Below are 26,163 nucleotides of genomic sequence, written 5' to 3'. Positions count from 1 at the left end.
TGGCTTATTACTGATTTGTAACTTATAATACCGCAGTTATATGTTAATACTTAGAAGCAGGTGACTCTTACTTTCTGACTTATCACGTTTTTACACATGCCCAGTAGTTACCCGAGGATGGTGTGCATTGGCCAGTTGTTGAATAAGAGGGGTCTATATGATAAATGTCCATCGGATTATCGTGACGAACTTGCTGGGGATAGGGATAGTGATAAATCCAGCCCAAGCCATCTGCTGCGGTGTTAGCGGTCTCTTCGCTCTGCAGCCAGTTAAGTGGTCGTGGCAGAGACCATAGGCTTCCCAAGCTGGAACTACTCACTACCAGCCCCTCTGAAGAAACGTTCAGCACCATGGCACTAGGCTACCCACAGGCTTGGTGTTAATTAAACACTGATTTTAAATGCTGTGCAATAATGGCATACTTTGAAATCTGTTAAGTTTTGTTCGCTATTTTCCTTTGGAGCTAAGAAATCTGGGGAAAGCATGTCATAAAGCACCCCACTTTTCTATCATGGTCTCTTCCAACATAATTTTGGGGCCCTCCTGTCCTGTCACCATGCCAGTTTCTTCTCACTTGCATTTCATGTTTGAATTTTCATGTCCTCACATTCTGAGTACAGTTCTTCAACCTCAGCAACAGTTCCCCCACCCAATACTGATGATCATCTCCATTTGGCTGCAGCTCCTCCTCCTCCTAGATACTCCTCCTCCTCCTAGATACTCCTCTCCTCCTAGATACTCCTCTCCTCCTAGATACTCCTCTCCTCCTAGATACCCCTCCTCCTAGATACTCCTCTCCTCCTAGATACTCCTCCTCCTAATACTCCTCTCCTCCTAGATACTCCTCCTCCTAGATACTCCTCTCCTCCTAGATACTCCTCCTCCTCCTAGATACTCCTCTCCTCCTAGATACTCCTCCTCCTCCTAGATACTCCTCTCCTCCTAGATACTCCTCTCCTCCTAGATACCCCTCCTCCTAGATACTCCTCTCCTCCTAGATACTCCTCTCCTCCTAGATACTCCTCCTCCTCCTAGATACTCCTCCTCCTCCTAGATACTCCTCCTCCTCCTAGATACTCCTCCTCCTCCTAGATACTCCTCTCCTCCTAGATACTCCTCCTCCTCCTAGATACTCCTCTCCTCCTAGATACTCCTCCTCCTCCTAGATACTCCTCTCCTCCTAGATACTCCTCTCCTTCTAGATACTCTCCACCTCCTAGATACTCCTCTCCTCCTAGATACTCTCCTCCTCCTAGATACTCCTCTCCTCCTAGATACTCCTCTCCTCCTAGATACTCCTCTCCTCCTAGATACTCCTCCTCCTAGATACTTCTCTCCTCCTAGATACTCCTCTCCTCCACGCTGACAATCTTCACTTATGCAGCTGTGGCTCCTCCTCCGTGACAATATCCACTTATGCGGTCTATCTCCCACCCCTCATCACACTCCTTCAGGTCTCAATAAACAGAGGGTCCCCAACTCCCAACTCCAGTCATCATCTTCCTCATCACCCCAAGGACTGTACTTACAGGCATTACCACCATGCCTCACTTCCCGTCTTCCCTTTCAAAGTTTTTCCTGAGTTGACATTTGAACCCTTTGCATGTCCTCCACAGGGACTACACCCTGAGCTCTCCATAAAGTCGGAAAAGTCACCAGCCCCACCACCCCCTTCAGAACAGTGAAGAAGTTCTGGGCCCAGGGACACAGCTCAATGGTAGAGCACTAGCCTTGTGCATACATGGCCTTGGGTTCCATCCCCAGACCTATAAAAAAGCAAAAATAAAAATAAAGGAGAACATCTGAATTCTTACATCAGACTTAAACATTTGGTCAGTGTTATAGTTCCAGGTTGTTTGGCATTTATTTTTATTGTGTTTGTAATGGAGAAATACATTATCTGCTTTCAAAATAGTGCTCGAAAATACAAGGAGTACAGATACCACATAACAGCAAACTCCAGGCAGGAGACACTACGCACATCACATGAAAAAATAGTCTGGTATTCACGTAATAAAAACTAGACTTTGAAAGTCCCAAGTTTCCAGCTTGGTTTTAAAAAAAGAGAGATATAGTTACACAAAACATTTAATAAACAAATTTTTCCAATGTGTAAACAAAATGAGGAGACCAAATTTGTGCCTGGCAATCTCAACCAGACACCATGGCACGGCTATTTGAAATGCTGAAGCCATGTGCTTTTCACCTGCCTTATGCTGGTGGGAGGACAAGGTGAACTTGCACAGGGCGAAGGTGTGAAAGAGATTCGGTAGTCGAGGTATCAGAAGGTCTCAATCACTGCATAGCTTAAAAGGGAAAAGACTATATTCCAACACTGAAAATTATTCTAGAAAGACAATTCTAGAATATTCTAGGGTAAACAATTTTGGTTTGACATGGGAGAAAATGGGCAGAACAAAAAAGAACAAAGTCTTAGAGGGATGGGAAGAAACAAATCCGGCTGCCTGGAGAATCTGTTTGCTGTGTCTAGATTAAGAAGATTAGGCTATCACTCAACAATAGCCATTGGTCCTCATGGTTCCTACTTATGGGAATTCTGTTGCTTTACTGAGAATCAGCCTTTTAACTTTGTGTATTCCTAATATTTGGAAAGAGTAGAAAGCTGGCTAGGTGTCGAGTGCTTTGTGAAAATTATTCTGTATGACTGTACACACACAATCTGATCCATTCTGGTACTGCATTAAGAAATAAAACATAGCTTAAGGTTCTTGGAGCAAAAATGCCTTTTTGCCTATGTATTTAAAACTGGAAACCAGTTTTCTTCCAGTGCAGATGTTCTGTGATACAGAAAATCTCACATCCCTGGTGATCAAGAGACAGCGATCAGCAGTATGTTTCAGACAGAACACTGACCCAAGTTTTCCTGAGATATTAGCCATGGATTCAGAATCTGGTGTTTTGTGCCATATGGTCACAGAACTTTCGGATTCACATCATGGTTTGGTTATTAATATTCTGGATTTTTAAGATACAACATGCATACATGCTTATTGCAAAAATAAGAGGATGAAGGCAAAAGGTTTTTTGTTTGAGGACAAATGATTAAGGACAAAAGAATGTGGAACTGAGGAAATACCTCATCCCTGATTACACATTCTCCCAAAAATTCTAGATAAAACTCATATACCATTTCTTGATCATGTCTCACAGAAACCAAATACTTAGTAATTATGGTTTTGTTGTCAAATAAATGCCCAAGGAGTTGACATTCCATTTTAAAGGTGCAGCCACCTCCTGAGAACTGAGATATATTACTACAAAAACAGCATGCAATTTCAAGATTAGTAAAGAAACCTTTTCAGGGAGGAAAAAAACATAGAAATTCATCAAAATGGAAAGTCAAAAATTAGTTCTACTCCTAATGGAAAAATTACCATAAAGTGCATCACTAAAATGAGGGGTTCTGATAGTTTATGTTGGACCAAACATAAATCCAATACTAACGTCAGTCATGGATAGAAATGAATATAGCTGGAGGGGATTTTCCTCTTTTTGAATAGCAGTCCTTTGAAATTAGAACTGCTAGTGACATGTTGACAATCTGAGGCATGTGTAAAAGTACTTTTGGTTTTGAATGCTAATCTGGAATTCGATTCAAGATGAGGCCAGGAAAGAAAGTTACCAACCGAGTATGAATCTATTTTGAGTCACATCTAGACTGGTTCCCTCATTTTCCTTTAACATCTGAAAGCAACAAGATGAATTTGCAAGAATTTGTGTAAGGGCCTTTGAGGCAGTTTCTATCCATTTGATCTGTTTTATTGAACTCTCAATAAAAGGAATAGGATCTCTAGGAAAAACAGGGATAGTGGGCTTATCTGTTCCCAGGTGGTTCCTGAGAGGCCAACAGAGAAGCTGCTGTCTGAATAGTGTCTGAGCTGCACTTGTCTATCTGGTTTCTTCCCTTCTGTTGGGTTTCTTGTTCCTTTCTTCTTATCGGGTGAGAATGTCTTCTAGATTCCCAGTATAGGATTGGGTATGTTCGTTGCTGTATTTCCTGAAGGTCTAGACGGATGGTTTACCAGATGTGTTGAAGAAACCACTCGGGACATTGTAGGTTTAGGTGGTGGAGAAATGGTAGGTGGTGAGGGAATTGGAGGAATGCTTTCGCCCAGGGCAATTCCCGAGCTTTCAATGGGACTCACATGCTGCAAGGAAACTTCAGGAAACTGTATGTTGGTCACTGATGCTGTCATAACAGCCAGAACCGGACTGTGTGTGCCCTGAGGGTTTCCAGTCAGTGGGCCTGTCTTTATAGAGCCAGTAGGTGAAGGTGCAGATATGCCGTTTTCACTGTCCACAGACAAGAGAAGGCTGCTGTCACTCCCAGCTGTCAATCTTACACTTTCTGTTAAATGTGTTTCCTTTTTCTGAAGAACATGATTTGGAAGTAGCTGATGAAGTTCCTTTCTTCTTAAATGCATTGCAGCAATTTTCATATCCATCTCAAACATCTTGCTATTTATTGCTTGTCTGTAAACTGTATCTGTGAAAGACTGAATATCATAGGTGAGATCAATACTGAGAATTTCAGAATTTTCTGGCTTCTTCAACACTAACCCAATCACCCACATGGTACGAAATTCTTCCTTGTCAACATTTTCTTTTGGTGCTGGGAATGACTGGGGATTCACATGTGCCAGAGTAATGAATTCATTCTTTTCCAGACTCCCTACCAGGATTCGGATCTTTGATTCCACCAAGCCCACCCACTCTAAATGTTGTTTTTCTGTTGGTGCACTTGCCAGAAGTACAATATAATGCTTGTATTTTTGAAAAAAGCTTGGAGCTTCAAAAAGTTTGGACCATTCTGCTTTATTCAGCAAAATTTCATGTGTGATGGCGAGCCCTTGCTTAAACTCCTCAACCATGACCATCCGAGTTGAAACAGACACATTGTATGTGGAGTTCTGTTGTGGGTATGCTGGTGTAATTATAGGCATGAGATGGTACCTGTCACTGGGATTCACTCTTGGGTCCCACACAGGCAAGTTAAGATTTCGTTCTTCTGGTTCTTTTAACAACACCGGATTTGGCCATTCCCACTCAGAAAACACCAAGAAAAATTTACGTACTAGAGTGGATGCTATTGCATTTGGATAAAGCTGGCAAGTTCTTGCTACTAGCATAGCCCAGGAAACACCTCCAAGAAAACCCAATATATTGGAATAGATATTGTGGCATTTGGCCCATAATTTGATGGCTCTCAGTGTTAACCTGAAGCTGTCAATGTTTGGTACTAGATGTAAAATTTCATCAGTTACCCGGCAACCATTAAGGCTTCTTATGCACCTAATATCTAAATTTTTAAGCAGACTATCATCTCGTAGGTCCAAATCTTCCGGAATAGTCTGCAATGCTAATCTTGCGAACAAAATATCAATCTCTATTCCATCAAAACACAGTTTGATAACCGGCACAAAGGCCTCTTCAACAGCTCTTAAGTCTTTTACTTCTTCCTGTAGTTTCAATTTGTCATAGAAGGAGGTGAAAAAGTCATTTCGATCCACATGTCTTGGTGCAACGCACAATGCATCGATATCGGCACCTTTCGTGTGTACTCCTAGTCGGTAAGAACCAAATGTAAAAATTTTCCCCCCAACATTCTCAATTACAGCTTGTGGAAGATTCCTGCTTTCACTGATTTCTCGGATCCATTCCTTCACCAGATTATTTAATTTCTGCAAAATTAAAATCCTGCGCTGCAGTTCCTCTTCCTCTTCAAACACCCCGAAGGGCTGGAGGGTCTCGATCAGCTTCTGGGTGAGTTCGAGGTCTGTGTCCTTGGGGGCGGCCAGGCTGATGGGGGACGATATGCCGTACTGCTTCGGGGCGGGAGCCGGCTGTTGTGCTCCTTGGGTGGTCACCGTAAATGGCATCATCTCTAGCTCCCGCGCCGCCAGGGCACCTGCCCCGCCACCGCGACCTCGATGGCCTCTGCTCGGCTCATGATCCGAAGGCGCGAGGGGCGGGCTCCTGCCGGCCGGCCCAGTCGGCCCCCGCTCCGCTCCGAGCCCGCCGCCTCAAGCGCTTCCCCTTGTACCCCTCCGGGCCAACATGGCGCCGGGCTCCTCAGCGGTCGCGTTCCAGAACCGACGGCGCACGCACGCGCACCGGCCGCTGCCGCTGCTGCTCTCTCGAGATTGGAGGGGATTCTCGCGCTGGGGGGGCTTCGGGAAGAGCCAAGCACGCCTAGTCCCGCCCAGTAGTGAGAAACCATGTTTTAGGAAAAAATGCATGATCCTGTATCCTCATGCAGGTTCCAAAGGATGCTCCAGCTAGACCCACAGTAGCAGTGGCGCTCCCACCAGGCCCTGGTGTCACTGTTGCGCCAATTTCTGGTTTCCTTGGCGCCTGCTGAAAATTCCTATCAAGCCCAGCTATGGCCCTTTCGTCTTCTGTCACACCCAAATCTCCGGCCTCACTGTCCGGCAGTTCCGAAACTGCTGTGTGTGCAAGGTAATCCTGCTGATCTTATAAGGGCACGCTGGAATTCCTGCATCAGAGTATAAGTCCTTTTCATTTCATGGCTTCTAGAAGATTCCCACGCCTATGCTTGGAATATGTTCTTCCCGACATTCTCTGGGTCCTCATCATTTAGATACACGATAAACCTCCCCATTCTCCTGGGTGACGCCAGCTCTGCCACTTGCCCATTCTCACTCCAGGTGTATGCAGTCTGCAGTTGAAGCACCACTGAAGCCCCCTTCATTTATTCTTGAGGTACGGGGGATGAAACCTGGGGCCTTGCACTCTACCGCTAAGCTGGAACCCGAGCTGAAGTATTATTTTACAAATACTTACTTTTTGTTACTAGAAGCATTATTGATCCAGTTTCACTCTTGTTACTGACCCCCCCCCCCAATAAAACAACTTAGAAGTAAAGGGGTTCAATTGGTTTACAGTTCCAGGTTACAGTCAGTTACAGGGAAGGAGAGAAAACCTTTCAACACTAGCCATACTCCTTCACAGTCAAGAACAGTGAAAATGAGTATGCCCATGCTTGCTGCTGTCATCCATCTTCCTCCTATTTATACAGTTCAGGGCCCCTTGCTTAGGGATGGTAATGCCCACAATGGGCTGGGTCTTCCTGAGTCAATGAATGGTCAAGACAGCCCCCTACAAGCACACCCACAGGCAACCCAGTCAAGAAAGTTCCTCATGCAGAATTTCTTCCCAAGGAGGAGGAGGGCGGCTGCTGTGCTGCTCTTCCAGGGTCTGAGGCTGGTTTCCAGCTCAAAACCACAATGATTCAGGACCTCTGCCTTCTGCGCACCTGCACACACATGCATTCACATAATTGAAACTGATAAAACTACACTCTTTTCAGAAAGGGACTTTCTCTCTAGTTGATTCTAGGTTATGCCAAGCTGACAGTTAAAGCTAACCAGCACAATTATCTTGTTTTTTTAAAAACTGATCTCTGTTTTTGGAGGTGATACTGTGTTTTCAGCTTTTCTTTCTACTGCTTCTTCAGCTACGGTGAGGAAGCATCAGTATCCAACAGCAACGCTCCTGAGAATCCTCAGCAGCTGTGTCACAGGCAGCTGACACCGGTGCCCGGACTCAAACTCTGACCCTCTGGAAGAATACCATGTGCTGTTAACCACGAGCCATTGCTCCAGGCCCAAGCTTAAGTTTCTTAGTTGTCCAAACTGACAAATGTCTCCCAAGGAAATTAAGAGTTTCATAATCATTTAAGATGTTGTGCTTCATCTAGGGGAAATGCCAGTCAGTAAAGTGTTTCTGTGCAAGCATGGGGGCACAAGCTCAATCCCTGGAACCTATAGAAAAGGTGGGCACATTGCAGGGCAGATCCCTGCACTGGAAGACTAGCAGAAGCCTGCTTGGTGAGCTGTAGACCAATGAGGTGAACAGTCCCTGAGGAACAACAGCTGAGGTTGTGCCCTAGCTTACACACACACACTCACTCACTCACATATATGTGCATATTTAATAAGACACACATGGACACACAAAAGTTCCCATGAGTGATCCTCTTTTCTTCACCCTCAGAAATGTCTCTTATTTGCAGTGGGGTACTAACCTATAATTTCTAATGTTCATTCATCATTTCTAGCTTCTTTGGGGTGAGGGTTGAGACAGGGTTTCTCTGTGTAGCCCTGGTTGTCCTGGAAATTGCTCTGTAGGCCAGGCTGGGCTCACAGAAATCTGCCTGCCTCTGCCTCCTGAGTGCTGGGATTAAAGGTATGCACCACCACTGCCCAGTCACTTCTAGCTCCTTCATGTATTTTCCAGAATTAATCTAATCTTTGGTTACTTTCATGCTGCCCAATTCAACAAACCCTATGATCTTCACTGTGTCTGACCCACAGAAACCTCATGTTTAGTCATCCATGCCAACACAACGCCATACCGGTTTCTACTGTCGTACATCTCTGAACATTTTCTTTCTACCTTTCTCAGTTTACCTTGCTGGCCTCTCCTCCATGACCTGACCTCTGGATAGTGGAGGTCCTCCAGGATCTGCATAAGCCCTCATCCCTCCTCACTGTATAAACACCCACTACCCACATGTTCTATCAATTTCCACAGCTTTAATATCACCAGCCAGTCATGGTGGCTTATTCATGTAATCTGGGCATTAGAGAGGCTGAAACGGGATCATGGGATTGAGACCAGCCTGGACTACACAGTAAATTTCAGGTCAGCCTACCTATAAACAAATATACCTCTTACAAATGATCTTTTTATAATCAGATTCTCTCTCCTAAGCATCAGGGCCACACCATATAACTCCAGCTTTGCTGCCACCTTTTGGATCTCTCAAACTTTGCCTTTTCAAGAGAACACTTGGGGCAGCAAAATGGCTCAGGGGTTAAAAGCATTTGCTGTACTAGGCCCAGGACCTAAGTGAGATCCCCAAACCCAGAGTGCATTGAGAACTGATTCCTAAAGTTGTCCTCTGACCTCCATATGTGTGTCATAAATAAATAAGAATGGTTACTCTTCCCCCATAAGCGTTTCTTTCTGTAGTCTGTTTCAAAAATGGCACCTCCATCTACCCTGAATCCAGGGTTTCATTCTTGGCACCTCCTTCTTTCTCATTTTCAACCTCCAATTCCCTTACCAATACTCATGATTCTACTTGCAGGAAATACTTGGACTCCATCCACTTCTCTCCACCTTGTAACTGGAGTCTAAGCCACCACTGTGAAACTTCTCCAGTCAACTCATTACTGACCTTCTCAAATTATCCTGGCCCCAGGAGCCAGCATGGTCTTATACCTGCCTTGGTGGCCTCCTATTTTATCGAAAGCCCAAAGTAACTCTCTGGCACTGCCAGTTTCCAGACGCCACCTGCCCAGCCTTGCTACCTGTTTCCTCTTGTCCCTGGGTCTTTGAACAACACTGTTCCTTTGCCCAGAATGCTCTTCCTGCCTCACCAACTGCCTACTGCTCTTCACCTGGTGAGTGTGTTAACATCTTTGACAAAAGCTGGCTTAAAGTTCGCCTCCTCGGAGAGAATTTTCTAAACCCATAACTAAATCATACAGGCTTTCTAACGTTTTTCTGTCCTGGGGGTTGAGCCAAGGTCCATACACATTCTAGGCAGATGTCTTACCGCTGAGCTGCACCCCTAGCCTGCAAACAATTTGTAGTTATGGTTCCTGATAGATGTGTGTGTGTGTGTGTGTGTGTGTATGTTGGTTGCGTACCCTTGTGTACATGTGTGGCGTGCCTGTGTGGGAATGGAGGTATTGCCTAATTCTTTTGAGTCATAGTCTTTCTCTAAACCTGAAACTCAGAGTTTTCCACTGGGCTGGCAGTCAGTATTCCCCAGCAACCTTCTGGAGTGTCTCTATCCCCTACAACACTGGATTTACAGACATGCACAAGATCAAGTTCAATTTGTTATTCTGGGATCAAAACTAAGATCCTCATGGCTGTGTAGCAAGCTCTCTTAACTCGAGTCACCTCTCCAGCTCCCTGAGAGCTTTTAGCTTCAGCATTACTGCTGCTAGATACCTAAAAACCAGATCCGTTTGCTTGTCAACTGCTCTATATGCATCACTACCTCAAGTGCCTAACACACAGGAGCTACTCAGTATTTGCTAGTAAATGAACAAGAGTGAAACAGCCTTCTCATCCAAGTCACCTGCAGATCAATATCCTGAATAACCATCCTGTCAGTGCTGCATGAGCCTTGACTTTGATCTCATTGCTTTAGGAAGATTAACAGTTCCTTTTTAGATTATATGTGGCAGGCTGCAAACTATCTCCAACTTCACAACCTCTTTGTGTTCTACTACAGCGGCTGAGAAGCCAAAGTATTTGATGGTCTAGTTTCTTCTGTTGCTAGAGGCAGACCTGGGGTACCATGCATACCTAACACGATTTGAGCATATCACAAAAAAAAAATCAATGAACCAACAGTCCATGGAAACTAATGGATGTTAACATGATACTGATGGAATAACATAACTAAAAGGATATTACTATTGGGAATGCTTCAAACAGTTAATGGGAAGTGTGGGGTGTCTGCTTCTATTACCAAATTCACAGCATTGTTTTTAGGATACTTAGGACAGTTTCAAGACAGCTGGTAAGATGGTTCAGGACATAAAGGAAATTTGGACCTCAGAACTCATGCACAAAATCCAGGCAAGCACAGCAACCTCCTGTGATCCCAGCACTCAGGAGATTGAGACAAGGGATCTCAGGAACAAGTTTGCTAACAAGACTAGCTGGAATTGGTGAGCAGTGACCATAGTAGAAGGCCTTGCCTCACCAAAAGAGAGAATCAAGAAGAGACCCAGAGTCATGCATCCACATGCATACACACCCACGAGCATGGATGCACCCATATATGAACATATATACACACCACATGTACACACACAAAAATAAACACTTAAAAGGCTGAATTTTTGTGCAGTAGAGAAAGATTTTTAAAAATATTCACTGGAGCCAGAGAGATGGCACTGTGACTAAGAGCTCTAGCTGAACTTCCAGAGGACCCAGGTTAATTTCCAGCACCCATAAAGCATCTGACAAGAGTCTGTAATTCCAGTCACAGGACATCTGATGCCCTCTTCTGGACTCTGAGGGCACCTGGCACGCATGTAAAAGAGATAAAATATTTTTTTTCACGCAAGCAAACACATAAAATAAAATTTTTTAAAAGATGTTTTTAGCCAGCTCATGACTAGCTTGGGCTGGTAGAGTTCCCCTCCAGCGTGTACGAGACTGCGAGTTCACAAAACGCGTCTTTTGGTTACACTGGCTACACAATTGCTGACTAATGGACTTTTAAAAACATCCCTCCCAAAATTTTACATACCGTCACTGAAACAGTCAGGGGTTCTGGAAAATCTATGTTAAGAGTTGCTTTGTTCACTGGGTGGTGGTGCATGCCTTTAATTCCAGCACTGGGGAGGCAGAGGCAGGTGAATCTCTGAGTTTGAGGCAGCCAGAACTACACAGTAAGTTCCAGGACAGCCAGAGCTTCACAGAGAAACCCTATCTTGAAGAACAACAACAAAAACAAAAACAATGGAGTCACTTGTGTCAAACCTTAACAATAATAAAGTTGTGAGGTTAGGAGAGAGGACATCACACACACGCATGCACGCACGCATATGCGTGTGTTATAACAAAACCATCCAGGAGACTCTGTCAGAACAACAGCCTTCAAAAAGGCTGTTCCTACCTCATCCATTAAAAACGTCTCAAGGACATCTGCTTGACAACTGCATCTTTCCTTGGATGGCCACCAGCCTGTTGCAGTGGAGGATGATCATTTCAGATAACTTCATGCACTTTTGAAAGCATGCTTTCTCATTAAAAGCTCCCTTCTTTGTCACCTTGAACACGCATGTGACTCACTGTGACACATACAGACCCACTGCAATGTCCATCCCCAATACTTTATCTTTGGAAATGGCTCAGTAGGTAAATAAAGGTTCTTGCTGCCAAGCCTGAGTTTGATCCCTAGAGTTACATGGTGGAAGTGGAGTACCAACTCCTACAAGTTGTCCTTTGATTTACAAATTTGTGTTATAGTGTGCACCCCCAAATATATAAATGCAATTTAAAAATTTTAAAGCAAAGAAAACTGCCCTTATGCCTATTATTTGTTTAAGATCTGTAATTCCCTCCAGCTCCCGAATCATCCTCCACAACTGGTCTCAAATTTCGTCTTTTAAACATGTTACATCAGTGACGCCTTTCACTCCTGGTACAAAGACTACACATCTCCGGCAGTGGCTCATGAGTGTGATGAGATGTCCCTCCCCTGCCCCCTGTGCCTTTGTAAGTTGATGCCTTTGGTAATTTCAGACTGCTGAAGAAAAGCTGATTGTTTTGGTTTTCATCAAACCACATGAAACAAATTTTTCCTGCAAATTTTTCAAGCACCCACTGCAAAAAAATAAGACTTGGTAGAGAGGCAGCAATTCCCAGATGAAAAGAGAAACAGCAACTGAGCTACTTCCCACCTTCTCCCAAAGTCAGAAATTATTCAAAAATCAGATTCAAGCTGTGAGTTGTGTTCCTCTCATCTGCACACTAGGAAGGTGGAGGCAATAAGATCAGGAGTTCAGGATCACCCTCTGCAACACAGTGAATTTAAAGACAGCTGGATTACATGAGACCCTGTCTCAAAAAAAATCTAATTAAGAACAGAAGAAGGGTGCTGGAGAGATGACTCAGGGGTTAAGAGCACTGGCTGCTCTTCCAGAGGCCCAGGTTCAATTCTCAGCATCTATATGGTGACTCACTACTGTCTGTAACTCCAGTTCCAGAATATCCAACACCCTCACACAGACATACTTGCAGGCAAAATACCATTAAAAAAATAAAAATTAAAACATTTTAAAAAAAACAGAAGAAAAATATTCCAAGAGTAAATTACTACAGGAAGTAATTCTTGAGGACAGAATACACAGGACACAACTGGCATACGGAAGAAGCAGTGGCTTCATTGTGGCATGTTCCTGGAAGTCCCCAAGCTCCTGCCTGTCCTTAGGTGACAAAATTCATGACAGAATACAGACTCTGAACCAAGCATTCGTGACAACCTTGACCACCTCCAAGAAGCAACTGTCTTGTGTCTTGGTCACACTGAGCTGAGTAGACTATGTCTTAACTTCCCATTCTCCACCAGAAAATGCCCAACCTAGAATCTTGGGTACACATGAAAGCTGAGCTCCACAGGGCCTCTCTCCTCCAATGTGTGTGTGCATGCGTACATGAGTGTGTGTTCAAGTATCTGTGCGAGTATGTGGAAGTCAAGAGTTTGACATCTGCTGTCTTCAGTTGCACTCTAGTTTACTTTTTGGGACAGAGTTTCTTACTGAACCTGGAACTAACTGCTTCACCTAGACTGACTCGCTAGTGTCCTCCTGTCTCCATCTTCCAGCACTGGAATTACAGCAGATGCCACTATGTGCAACTTTTTACATAGCTGCTGGGAATCTAGCTGTATCCTGGTGTTTGCAAGCAAGCGCTTTACTGGCTGAGCCATCTCCCCAAACTCCTACACATTTCACTGACACCAATAAACGCCAGGTACCGCAGCAGACATTAATGGACAGCTCTATGGTCATTAGTCCAGTGTCTGCTATCACGGTGTCTCTGGCCTCAAATCTCAATGTTCCCTCTGTGCCTGCCTTTTTATGGAGAAGACAGCCAAAGCAAAATAAAGGCATCCTGCCCCGAGAAGGAAACACATCTAAGGCTGAGCAGGAAGAGGTCCAGGACAAACAGTAGTTCCACGCCATCCCCATCCTCAAGACACTGAGTTTCCAAGGTCTCCAACCACCAAAGCAGCCTGTGTCACAAACAGCAGGCCTGACGGCTGAAGGTAGGCTCCAAGCTACCTGCTTGGCCTCCAGGGTAAGAGGCTTGGGTGTGGACAAAAGTTGCTTATCTGAGCTGACTCCACGCATTACTGTCTCATCTGAGCTCCCAACAGAGGGCAGGTCTGCCTACCATTGGATGTGTGGCAAGATCTGGAGACATTACTATTACAATGCAGGGTGACAGCCTGGGAGCCAGGGAAGCTGCTCCACACACCAATGTACCCAAGACACTTGCCACAGCAAGGCCTTCCCCCACTCAAAGATGTCCAGGAAGTTGAAGGTGGAAAATCAGAACTAACCACACTCTCCATAAGGATTGAAGGACAGAAGGAGAAACAGCTCAATGCTGATGACACAGAGCTGCTGTCCCAGCTACTCAGGAGGCTGAGGTAGGGAATCACAAGTTTGAGGCCAGCACAGACTACATAGTAAGAGCAAGGCCAGGGAAAAGTAATGAGACCCGGTCTCAAAATAAAATATAAAAGGAAATAGAGGGCTGCAGAGAAGGCTCCACGGTTAAAAGAATTTGCTGTACTTCCAGAGGGCCCAAGTTCAGTTTCTAGCACCCATATCAGGCAGCTCACAACCACCTGCAACCCCAGCTCCAGGGAATCCAACCCTCTCTTCTGGCCTCTGTGTGTGCATGCATTTAAAAAAAGATTAAGGAGTCGGGCGGTGGTGGCGCACGCCTTTAATCCCAGCACTTGGGAGGCAGAGGCAGACGGATCTCTGTGAGTTCGAGACCAGCCTGGTCTACAAGAGCTAGTTCCAGGACAGGCTCCAAAACCACAGAGAAACCCTGTCTCGAAAAACAAACAAACAAACAAACAAACAAACAAAAAAAAGAACTAAAAAAAGATTAAGGAGCACCGTGTAGCTGGTGGTAGAGCACCTGCCTAGAATCCCCCAGTGAGGGGCTGGGATATGACTCAGTGGTAGAGTATCTGCCTAGAATCCTCCAGTGAGGGGCTGAGGTGTGGCTCCGTGGTAGAGCACCTGCCTAGAATCCCCCAGTGAGGGGCTGGGGTGTGGCTCAGTGGTAGAGACCAGCCTAGCATGTGCAAGCCCCTAGTTCCATCTCCAATACTACACTTACTTACTTACACACACACACACACACACACAGCCCCAAACAGTCCTGTCCCTCTGACCTCACACTTGTTCTTCCCATGACCATAAGCAAGCCTTATCCCTCACGCTTCCTAAGGTGCTGACAAAAACCACATGGCCCTGCCGTCACCCTCCCCACAGTGAATGTAAGTGATTGTCATCTTTATCTCACCGACAGGACACAGAGCCCTCTCCTCATGGCACAGGACAGAAATTCCAGCCCCTGGGAAACTACCAAGAGCTGCCCTCCAGCCCAGCGCTCCACCTCCACCTCCCTCTCAAACAGACAGCCGTATTTTGATAAGCTGGAAAATCAGGAAGTCACAGCACAAAAAAAGCAATGTTTATGGAAAACAGAACCCAAACACAACAAAGGGCATTCCATGGGTGCACTGCAAGCACCCCAATGGTTCACAAGAAGCAGGTGAACTGCCAGCTGGAGCCTCAGTTCCCGCTCCCAGTACCACTTGGCTTCAGGATCTGCCATCCTGGAGCTTCTAATGCTTAAGCCTGAAAGAAGCTCCTAAAAGCCCAAAGCAGCTTCTACTGTGGGAACAAGAATGGGGCTGAGCCTGGCTGTGTGACAAATGCCTTTCTTTAATCCTAGCACTCAGGAGGCAGAGGCAGACTGATCTCTGTGAGTTCCAGGCCAGGTCTGTCTGTCATCACGTCACTGTGCTGCTATGTTACCTATGTGTCTGTCGGGCCTGCTCTTCCCTGTGCATCTCCCTAGGCCTAAGCCCACTACTTGGCTCTAAGCAGAGGCTCTATGGTGTGCTGTCATGCCAGGTAAGACGCATGGGCAAAGATTGAGGCTGTAGTTGAGTGCTAGAGTGCTTGGCTAAGATGGGGTGAAGTCCTAGGTTCAATCCCCAGGACTGCTGAAAAGAAAGGTGGGAGGAGGAGTGCCACGGGTATGCCTGTGACAACAAACCCAGCACAATCCTCATAGCCTTTGCCCTGGCCAGAGGGCACCTTGGTCACACCCAGAGAAGGATGGCAGCCAGGAGAGTCTTCTCTTTGGCTGGACCTGCTTGGGCGGTAACATGACCCCCTACAGCCCAACAAGTGGGTCACTCAGCCTGGCCAATGAAGAATGGATTCTTTATTGGAAAGGTTTTCATAGCCACCAAGGGAGAGAGGCTGTGAGCTGCACAACTTCCTCTGGCCTGGCCTCACGTGTGTGTAGTGCTGAATGAGGTAGACAGAACACAATTCCACACACTGCGCCCACAGCAGCCAGCGTCCACATCACCCAGACACACAGACCTGGGCACAGGGCACCAGCAGCAGTCAGAAGGTCTCATGGTCTCATCAGGCCTGCTCTGAGCAAAAGAATGTACAAAATGTTGCTCTAGGGGCTGAGGAGATGGCTCAGTGAGTAAGAATGCTTGCTATGCAAACATGAGGATGTGAGTTCAAATCCTCTGCATCACATAAAATGCTAGCTGTGGCCTTCTGCCTGTAACCCCATCATTGTGAGTGTCACACAGAGGAGGACCACTGGGGCTTTCTGGCCACCAACCTAGCTCCAGGCTCAGTGCATGACTCTGTCTTAAAAAAATAAGAGGAGCCGGGCAGTGGTGGCGCACGCCTTTAATCCCAGCACTTGGGAGGCAGAGGCAGGCGGATCTCTGGGAGTTCGAGGCCAGCCTGGTCTACAAGAACTAGTTCCGGGACAGGCACCAAATCTACAGAGAAACCCTGTCTCAAAAAACCAAAAAAAAGAAATAAGAGGAGAATGATATAGGGCAGGATATCCGAAGTCCTCCTATGGCCTCTGTGTTCACACACGGGTACACAAACCTACACATGCACCTCATACACATTACACAAGCAAATGCAAAACAAAGTGATGCTCCGCATACTAATACCAAGGTCCTGTGTGTGTGTGCATGCGCGTGCGTGTGTACATTTCCACCATACTTGGTTATAGGAGGTCTCTGAAATGATGTGTGGGACCAGCAAGATGCCCACTGAGTAAAGGCACTTGTTGCATAAATCTAACAAGCCAGAGTTGGAGTCCTAGAACCCACTGTGGGAAGAGGGACCAACTCCACAAAGCTGTTTCCTGAGTGCACCATAACATGTGTGCATCCACATACCACACACACACACACACACACACTCAGGGCCAGTGAGATGGCTTAGTGGGTAAAAGCACTTGCCACCAAGCCTGACCACTTGAGTTCGAGTCCTGGGACCCACAAGGTAGAAGAACCAACTCCCACAGTTTGAACTCTGACTTCCACACCGATGTCTACTTTCACCTCCCCAACACAAACAGGTACTCACATTTTTAAAACAGAAACAAATCAAAATTTTAAAAAAGCAGCAGCTGTCATCATGAGACCTACAACTTTAAAGAATGTTTGTATGGGGGAGATGGCTCAGCAGTTAAGAATACTTGTTGCTCTTGTAGAGGCCCTGGGTTTGAGTCCCATCTCCTACACAGTGGCTCACGACCACCCATAACTCCCAGGCACTCCCAGGGTACACATTCATACACATTAAATAAATCTAATTTGTTTTTTTGCAAAAGGTCAACTAAAAACTAACCTTGGATATTAGAAAAAAATAAATTCTGGCAAAATGACTAATTTCTTTCCCCCAATTGAATAATAAAGCAATGGGCTCCAAGTCACCAACCACATCCTTGAGGCCAAGAGCAAGCCAGGCTGCCCTACTTCTAAAGTCCACAAGAAGTGTGACAACCAACCGTCTCCAGGCTACCCAAGGCACCTGCTACATATCCTCATGCAGCCACTTGGCACCTGAGGCCTCTGGGCTCAGTAATGTCATGAGGGTCTGTGAAGGATCCTTCACTGTCTTTCTATGCAGCCACTCAAAAATTCATGACAAATTGAAAAGGGATATCTGTGGCAGGCCAACAACCAGGAACACATGGGTCTCTGGAATTAATGAGCTGGATTTGGCCTACAACACTATAGAGGTAGCAGAAGCCACTGAAAATGGGCCACCAAGTGTCCCATAGTCAATGCACTCATCCAATAAGGTTATTCAGACTTCTGAAGACATTAGTGATTCACCACAGACACACTGGCCACCGTGAAACCAAACCCACCTTCCCCGTGTTCTTCTGTCCCCTGTCTGTCCCCTCCAAGCCACCCTTCCCCGTGTTCTTCTGTCCTCTGTCCCCTCTGTCTGTCCCCTCCAAACCACCCTTCCCCGCCCTGCTTCCTCACCTGCCGTGGTGGTATCCACATCCCTGGCTGCCAGCTCTTCAACATCTGACCTCTTTCTCAGCTCAAACCTCCGGGACAAGCCTTCTCGGGGCTTCCATAACTCCTGGATCAAGAGGGGCTTCTCATTGTCCCCAAACACTCGAAAGCACTGGGCCTGCCACCTCTGTCCCGAATCCCCAGCCTGGCCCACAACATCACATAGTACATACTGGCCAGCACATTCGGGGTCCAGGGCATATCGCTCCAGGGCCTCTTTCACCAGCTCCTGGGCACTGGAGGTGCCAGTGGCCAGAACACTCTTGTAGTGGGTGCCTGTACAGACACTGTCTCCAAACACCTTCAAGACCCCCGGGGCTGAGAGCTGAGTGGAAAGTTCCGCAGGATCATCACTGGCGCCCAGGCTGCTGAAGGTGGGGTCCAGGTCACGATACTTGTAGCTGAGTGTCCGGGACAGCATAGTGGACAATAGTTGGCTCTGTCGCTTCAGCTTACTCTTGGTGGGAGGAGACATGATGAACTGAGTCCCATAAAACATGGTGGGTGCGTCCTCATGAATAACCACTGAGGCTTTCGGCCAATGGGTGGGGGAAGGCCAGAGCCTGGGAGGACAAAGTGATACAGGTTAGGGCCAGGTACCAGAGGCATCAAGAACAAAAGAGACACGAATCCATCCCAGCAGAGGCAACGGTCCTGGGCCACCCTGGCATCCACGCCACCTGGAGCCAGAAACCCAGCAGTGGGGCTGACAAGTCAGAGCCTATGAGGAGCAACGGGCAAAGCAGGTCTGATAGACTAGACTGCAGTGCCTTCAGGGAAAGTCACTATGAAGGGAAACAAGGAAGTCACAGTAAGTTATAACCGCCTAGGGCTCTGTGGCTTCTGGGAAGTGTTGGGCACAGGGAACAGCTACTGCAAGTGGACACAGCACAGTCTCAGCAGGGCTGATTCTCTGTCCTGGGGAATATGCTCACAATCTAGCAATGTCACGCCAGAAAAACAACAACAAACAAGTAACAGAAGGAAACAAGCCATATTCATCTTGGCTGTGAATTCAATTCTTCTATGCCAGTCTATACAAAAGATGAAGGTCATCCCAAACACAAGCAGAGCTGGGGAAATGACCACAGCTACAGACAGACAGACACACACACATACACACACACACACACACACACACACACACATCACATCACAAGCCTTAGGACTGGGGAGATGGCCGAGTGGGTAAGGGCACCTGCTGTGCAAGCATGAAGACCTGACTTCAATCTCCAGTACCCATGTCAAACGCTGGGCATGGCTATGCATGCACCTATAACCCCAGCAATTTGTGGGACAGAGACAGGAGTATTACTGGGGCTTGCTAGCTGCCAACCGAGCTCCAGGCTTAGAGAGAAATCCTGTCTCCAAAGAATATCTCTCTCTCTCTCTCTCTCTCTCTCTCTTGCGCGCGCGCGCACATGCACACACACACACATACAAGGGTAACAAGCAACCAGACATTAGAAACACAAACCCCAAGAGAAAGCTGCTCCCCATGACCTGGCAGAGACAACTGGTCCTGACTGGAAGGGATCCCCCGGCAGAGGAGCTTAGTCCCAACTAAAGAGATACTTCCTTAGGACTGAAGCTTGGCACGTCCACGAGGCCACTAGGCCACAAGGAACAAAACAAAGATCGCCTACAGAACCAGTGGAAGCATCCTAGGAATGCATGCATTCCACCCACCATGTTCAGCCACCAGGCCCTCTTCAGAAAGAGGCTGGCTCCCTAGGAGCTCCCAGGGAGCAGGAAGAGGTGTGTAGCAGAATCCTAATCCTAAAGCCCCTAATGTCCTATGTTAGAGAAGGAATTACCCATCACCCTCAAAACAGTCTGAAGGTCTGGAGAGCCTAGAGAAGGAAACGAGGACTGGAGGCGCTGCCACCAGTAAGGATGAGGAGAAAAGCTGCATGCATTCATCTCTTGATGACCAGACCTCACTCCTCCATTGCAAACAAAGGGAGACAGACTGGTGAGCCAAGGGAGGAGTGTTTTCTAGAAGCCTCTAAACAAGTGTGCCCAACCTGCAACCCTGGGGCCATATGCAGTCAATGATAGCTATGAATGACACACAACACAAAACTGTAAATGTATTTAAAACATGAGGCTTTTTGGTGGTTTTATTTTGCACCGTGCTCAAGTGTCAGCTTTGTAGATGATATCACGTTGCAATGTCAAAAGATTGGACACACCCGCTAATGACTCAGGACCCAGAGAAAGCAGCATAGCGACCTGCCACTGTGACTCCGGCTTGTCAGCTCCGCTAAAGTCCCCAGCCTCCACTCACCCACATTTTTATGGGCTGGAGAAGGATTTTAGTGGTGGCTTAAGGCTTCAGAACCACCCACGGAACTCTTCAAAAGACTCTCAGGAGGCTAAGAGGACTGCCGTCAAACCCAGTGACCTCAGACTGACACACAGACCACAAACAAGAAGGGGAGAACCAACTAAAAGAAAAAAAATCCTGTCTTCCAATCTCTACATATGTGTCGTGGTGTGTGCACACATGCAATAAATGTAAAATAATTTTAAAAAGATTCTTGGGGCTGGAGAGATGATTGAATGGTTAAAAACAAGTTTGTTTGGCCGGGCAGTGGTGGTGCACGCCTTTAATTCCAGCACTTGGGAAGCAGAGGCAGGTGAATTTCTGTGAGTTCAAGACCAGCCTGGTCTACAAGAGCTAGTTCCTGGACAGGCTCCAAAGCCACAGAGAAACCCTGTCTCCATAAAAAAATAAATAAAAATAAAAAAGGTTCGTTTGTTTTTAAAGGACTGGGCTCAAGCAGATGTGTGGTCCACATCTACAATTACATCAGTTGGGAGTTGAAGGCACAAAGATCAGGAGTTTAAGGTCAACCTCAACCACACAGAAAACTGTAGCATGAATAATAAAAACCCAGAGACAGATTTTGGGTGAGTTTTTATTATTCTTGCTACAGAAAGCTGCAGTCCAGTGTGGGACACAAAAGATCCAGTCTCAAACAAACAAAAACAAAAACAAACAAAAACCCAAGGCCAAACAAACCCTCAGAAAGCCAGATGCTGCTGTGAATACCTGTAATCTTGCAATCTCAGCAACTCAAGAGGAGGCTGAGGCAGGAGACTCTTGCTTTGGAGGCCAACCTGAGCTACAAACACAGCAAGATCCTGTTTCAAAGCAAAGACCCCACAGGGAGCCAAACAATGCAACTGACCAGACTGACACTAAGAATCAGATTTCTTCCTACTCTTTTTCTGAGGCCCCTCCCACCGCCAGCAGCAGCACAAGTGAAGACAGAAAAGCATGCCACCAAACCTCCTCAGCCAGCTGACCTAGGTGCCTGGGCATTGTGGGAGGGGTCTGAGCTCTTCCAGAGCCTCCTGAGCGCTTTAACACTCAAGCCAGAACTCCCAAAACTAGCAACTGTCCTGCAGGATGGCTCTAGTTTCACCAAAACCCATTCCCCACCACAAAGTCTTTAGTGATGTACCAGCTCTCTGGAGACTTGAACTTGCCTAAAAATAGCTGCTGTCCAGAGAAAAGTGGCCAGAAAATTGAAATGCAAAAGGTTTTTTTGGGTCTCTGTGAAGAAAGCTAGGGAGAGATCAAAGTATTATGTCTCTTCCCGGGGATCCTGAGACAAGTGTCCTCGGCAACCCCGAGAAGCCTAGAACTGATTATGCTCCTCTGCATGGGACTGTCACTTAAACCACAACAAAAGCATTCTCAAGGAGCTGGAGAGATGGCTCAGTGTTTAAGAGTGCTGGCTCTGTAAGCATAAGGACCTGAGTTTGAATCCCTAGCACCCACATAAAAAGCTGGTTATGTCTGCACATGCCTATAACCTCAGCACTGGGGTGACACACAGATTCCAGGCACTGAGATTCCTCCAGCAGAGATGTCCCCTGTGTTTCATGGAAGCAGCAGGGGAGAATTAAGTGTTGTGGAGGCCGTGTCTTCTGAGAATGTGTATTGGCTAGAGGCTTCCAAGGAAGAGAGAGGTCGTTCCTGACAGCTCCCAGCTTCGGCTGCTCTAGCCTCTGCTTGTGTAGGTACTGGTACACACATCCCAACACACTTGCATGCATGCCTCACCCCACATTTTTCTGAAAAGCATGCATCACAGTGTCTTCACACACAAACATGGTATTAGAATTCGATCCCCCGAACCGGTGTGAAAAGCCCAGCATCATGGCGTGTGCACCAGGTCTCAGGAAATGAAGGCAAGACGAACCCTGGGATTCCCTGGCTGGCCAGTTTATAAAGTCCCAAGCCAGTGAGAGACAGTGTCTGAGAAACACAAGGTGAACAGCTCTTGAGCGATCCTCCCAAGACTGATCTCTGGCCTCTACATGCATACGCACTCCTTCCTTGGGAGCCTCTAGACCAGCACACATTCTCAAATGGCACGGCCTCCACAACACTTGGTCCCCCCTGCCACTTCCATGAAGCGCAGGGGACGCCTGTGCTGAAGGATCCTCCTTGTCGAAAGTCTAACCCAGGTGGGCAACACTGCAGCCCCAGCCACTGAAGCTTGTGGCCCTAGAAGTCATGGGTTCTGGAGACCACAATGTCAAACTGTCCTTAAGCAGAAGAAGAGTCACAAAGTAAACCCCAGTGTTTAAAGGCCCAGATCCAATGCAGAAGTGAACTGGCATCTTGTACCCTGGTTGTACAGCTAACTGGACTGCTTTAACAGAACAGAAATGTTAACTAGGCGTGGTGGTGTGCATACCCAAAATCTGGAGATGGAGGCAGGAGGATCAAGAGCTCAAGGTCATCCTCAGCTAACCAGGCCAGCCTGGGCGCCATGAGACAATGCCAAGAGAGAAAGGGTGAGGAGAATGGAAGCTGCTATGGCTCACATATATAACTCCCGCACTCAGGAGGCTATGGCAGAAGGACTGCATGGCAAGGCCTGCCTGGGATACAACATGAGTTCCAGACCAACTGGGGCTGAGAGACGCTATCAAAGGGGGTAACAGAGGCAGAGATGTTCCTCACATGCATTAAGCATTAGGTTCCATTCCCAGCACTGCATAAGCTAGGCATGGAGGCACATGCCTGTGGTCCCAGCATTCAGGAGGTAGAGACAGAACAATCAGAAGTTCAAGGTCATTGGGCCTTCAAGATGGCTAAGGAGCTTGCTGTCAAGCATGATGTTCAATTCCCGTATCTCACATGCCGGAAGGAGAAAATGGACTCATAAAAGTGGTCCTCTGACCCCCCCAAAAGTTTTCCTCTGAGCACCAACTGAGCATGTGCACGCACACAGAGAATATTAAATTTAAATATTAAAAATCTTTTTTTTTTGTTTTGTTTTTGTTTTTCGAGACAGGGTTTCTCTGTAGCTTTGGAGCCTGTCCTGGAACTAGCTCTTGTAGACCAGGCTGGTCTCGAACTCACAGAGATCCGCCTGCCTCTGCTTCCCAAGTGCTGGGATTAAAGGCGTGCGCCACCACCGCCCGGCTTAAAAATCTTTAAAAATTTAAAACATGTACACATAGAGAAATAATAAATAAATCAATGCAAAAAAATTAAGAAGTTGATGGTCATCCGTGGCTATTCAAGAATTTGAGGCCAGCCAAAGCTACACATAGCCCTATCTCAAAATACATACATAAAAAAAGAAAAAGGAAATAAACGGGAAAAGCACAAGTACATAACCACTAGGTCCCCTCCTCGAGCCTCAGGAGCACGAGATGCAGACTGGACCTTCATAGGTGCCCCTCCCTCCTGTCTAAGACGGATTGGAAAATCATGAAGAGCAGGAGGCAGCAGAAACTGGGTGAGGTGACTCATTCCTCTCTAACATCCCCCTTCCTAGCCCCTCAAAGTCCCAGTGAATGCTGAGCTTTAGATGTTCATAGATTTTCCAGAAAGCTTGCTTTTATGGCCATCCTTGCCATAGCCACCAAAGAGAGTGGGCCCTGGGGGTGCTCACCTGCTCCCAGGCCACTTCCCTTCCTAATCACAGAGTCAAGAGTGCAGCCTGTTTGTCCAAACAGGACAAAAATGTTTCTCAAAAGGCCACTTGGAATCCAGGGAAAGTCCTACAGAGAAGAGCACGCCCTGAGTAACCAGATCTGTTTTTCTGGAAGTATGACCTGTCTTTTCCTTTTCTGCCCAATGCTCGCCTCTGACACACAAACATTTGGGGACAGCCCAGGTCCCAGAGAGTCAGAGTACAGGCAAGGCTCTTGCTGCAGCCGCCTCATAAACTCTCCCTTCTCTTGTTCTCCAAGAAGAGGCCCATTTCTGCTTTTAAAAAAAGAAAAAGAAAAAAAGGTTAAGTCACAGCGACTAGGCAGGCAGTGAGGTCAGTGGCAGCTGACTGGGTGGAGGGACATGTCTGTTCCAACAGGACAATGTGGAACACATTATCATTCCAACAGGAGGAAAAAAAATGAACAGTCAACTTTGGTGCATTATCCTCCTCCCCTCTTCCACAAATCCTATCTTTATGGCTCCAGCTGGAGGGAGGCTTTAAATGTGAGCATAATTCAATCAGGTTCCATTCGGCGATAGTCACTTAGCAAAAGGGGACTGACTGACTTCTCCCAGTGGAATTAGGGACAGGCTCCTCTCTGGAATGCACAAGAGGTGGCCCGCAGCACCGAGACACCGGTAATCAAATTCTTTTTGGTAATTCAGATTAACCAAACACTCAACGGGCGACAAAGGCTGGCCCGGCAGGTCTGCAGCCTGTCAGGCCCCCCATCCCAGGGCTCCCTAGGGACAGAAGCCAGATCCCCCTGAGGGCCTCAGAGCTCCTGCCCAGCATCTGTCTCAGGCGCAGTACTTGTCGGAGGGCTGGATGCAAATGACACAGAAATAGCTGGGGAAACAATGCCTCTCGCGGGTACACGGGTAGGGAGGCGACACTCCTGCGGGACAGGTGTAGGCGTGGGGTGTCACCGCCATCCTGGTGGGAGAGTGTGGGATTCCCTCCTTGAGCTTTTTCGGGATGCCCCGGGTTAGATTCCATATCCTTGGCACCGCCAGGTAAACTGAGGCCTTATAGGGTCCCTCCACCACGAATGACAGAGGCCGGATCTCCCCCTGGAATCCCACGGGTCCACGCCACCCACGCCCACCCGGCCTTCGGGTGCAGCTCCCCCGGGCCACTCCAGGCCCCGTGCGCTCGCCGGTTTCCATAGCAACCGAGCAAGCCTGCCTCTTTCGCGCCGGGACTCGCTGCGGGGACCGTGACCAGCGCGACCCCGCCCAAGCGCGTGCCCCGCCACCCGTGTCTCAGCCCGCGGTCTCCGCGCCCTCCGCGCCCTCCGCGCCCTCCGCGCCCTCCGCGGGTCCCCGTCGTAGCCCAGAGGCACCTCTTGGGCCATTCTCGGCCTCCCCCGATCTTCTCTCTCGCGCCCCGCACTCACCTCAGCTCAGCCCGTCAGCCGCGTCCCCCGCGCGCGGCTCCCACGCCCGCCGTTAGCCGAGCTGGCGCCCGGCTCGAGGCGCCTCCTGCCGGCCGCGCAACGGACAGGGCGAGGCTTCCGAGGGGGCGGGGCCTCCGGGGCGGAGTCTGTGAGGGCGGGGAGTCCGGAGAGGTGAACGGAAACCTGACACCTCAGCGCCCAATGGGCAGAGACGAAGCCTTGAGTGGGCGGGGTCACACGTACTGGGGCGGGCCTGGCCCCGGGGAAATATAGGTTGTGCGCTAGCGTCCCCTTCTGGCAGCCAACGGCAGGGGCGAGTCCCTAAGAGGTGTGGCTTTCGGGATGGGTGTGGCCTCCTACGACGGGCCAGTGTATCTCAAGGGGCGGGGCCTCAGCCAAGATGGGCGTGGCCGATGCTAACCCGTCCTCTTTGTGCTCTATGGTCAAGTAGGCTAGGTGGTGGTTGGCCTCCACTCCAGATAGTGGACAAGTGTGGAGGGTGGACAAGAGTGGAGGGATGGACAAGGGTGGACGAGTACCTTGATATTTACAAACATGCATGAAATGGACCAGGGACAGGGAGACCAGAATAT

At 47.7% G+C, this 26,163-nt stretch overlaps 2 protein-coding genes across 4 annotated transcripts in view; both read right to left on the bottom strand.

Moving 5' to 3' along the window:
• Nucleotides 1–25,659, bottom strand: part of Radil (Rap associating with DIL domain) — a 70,689-nt gene extending 45,030 nt beyond the window's left edge. For 2 of the 3 annotated variants that reach the window (XR_009056866.1, XM_057765756.1), the window contains exons 1-2: nt 19,677–19,807; nt 18,164–18,762 (exon numbers count right to left, since the gene is read on the bottom strand). Coding sequence is in view for 2 of the 3 variants with exons in the window: in XM_057765756.1 (XP_057621739.1) it covers nt 18,164–18,762; nt 19,677–19,699 (622 nt within the window). In the remaining variant the exon portion in view is untranslated. Of the gene's footprint in view, nt 1–18,163; nt 18,763–19,676; nt 19,808–25,570 lie in introns of those variants that run through there. The other variant, XM_057765757.1, reaches the window with a different exon arrangement.
• On the bottom strand, nt 3,975–5,903 carry Papolb (poly(A) polymerase beta). Its single transcript, XM_057765764.1, has one exon. It carries the CDS (start codon nt 5,901–5,903, stop codon nt 3,975–3,977), a length of 1,929 nt encoding a protein of 642 aa, XP_057621747.1.
• Nucleotides 25,660–26,163: the final 504 nt, after the last annotated feature.

The sequence above is a fragment of the Chionomys nivalis genome, chromosome 3 (assembly GCF_950005125.1).
Source record: "Chionomys nivalis chromosome 3, mChiNiv1.1, whole genome shotgun sequence".
In the NCBI taxonomy this organism is placed as follows: Eukaryota; Metazoa; Chordata; class Mammalia; order Rodentia; family Cricetidae; genus Chionomys; species Chionomys nivalis.
This window is presented reverse-complemented; position numbering and strand designations above follow the sequence as displayed.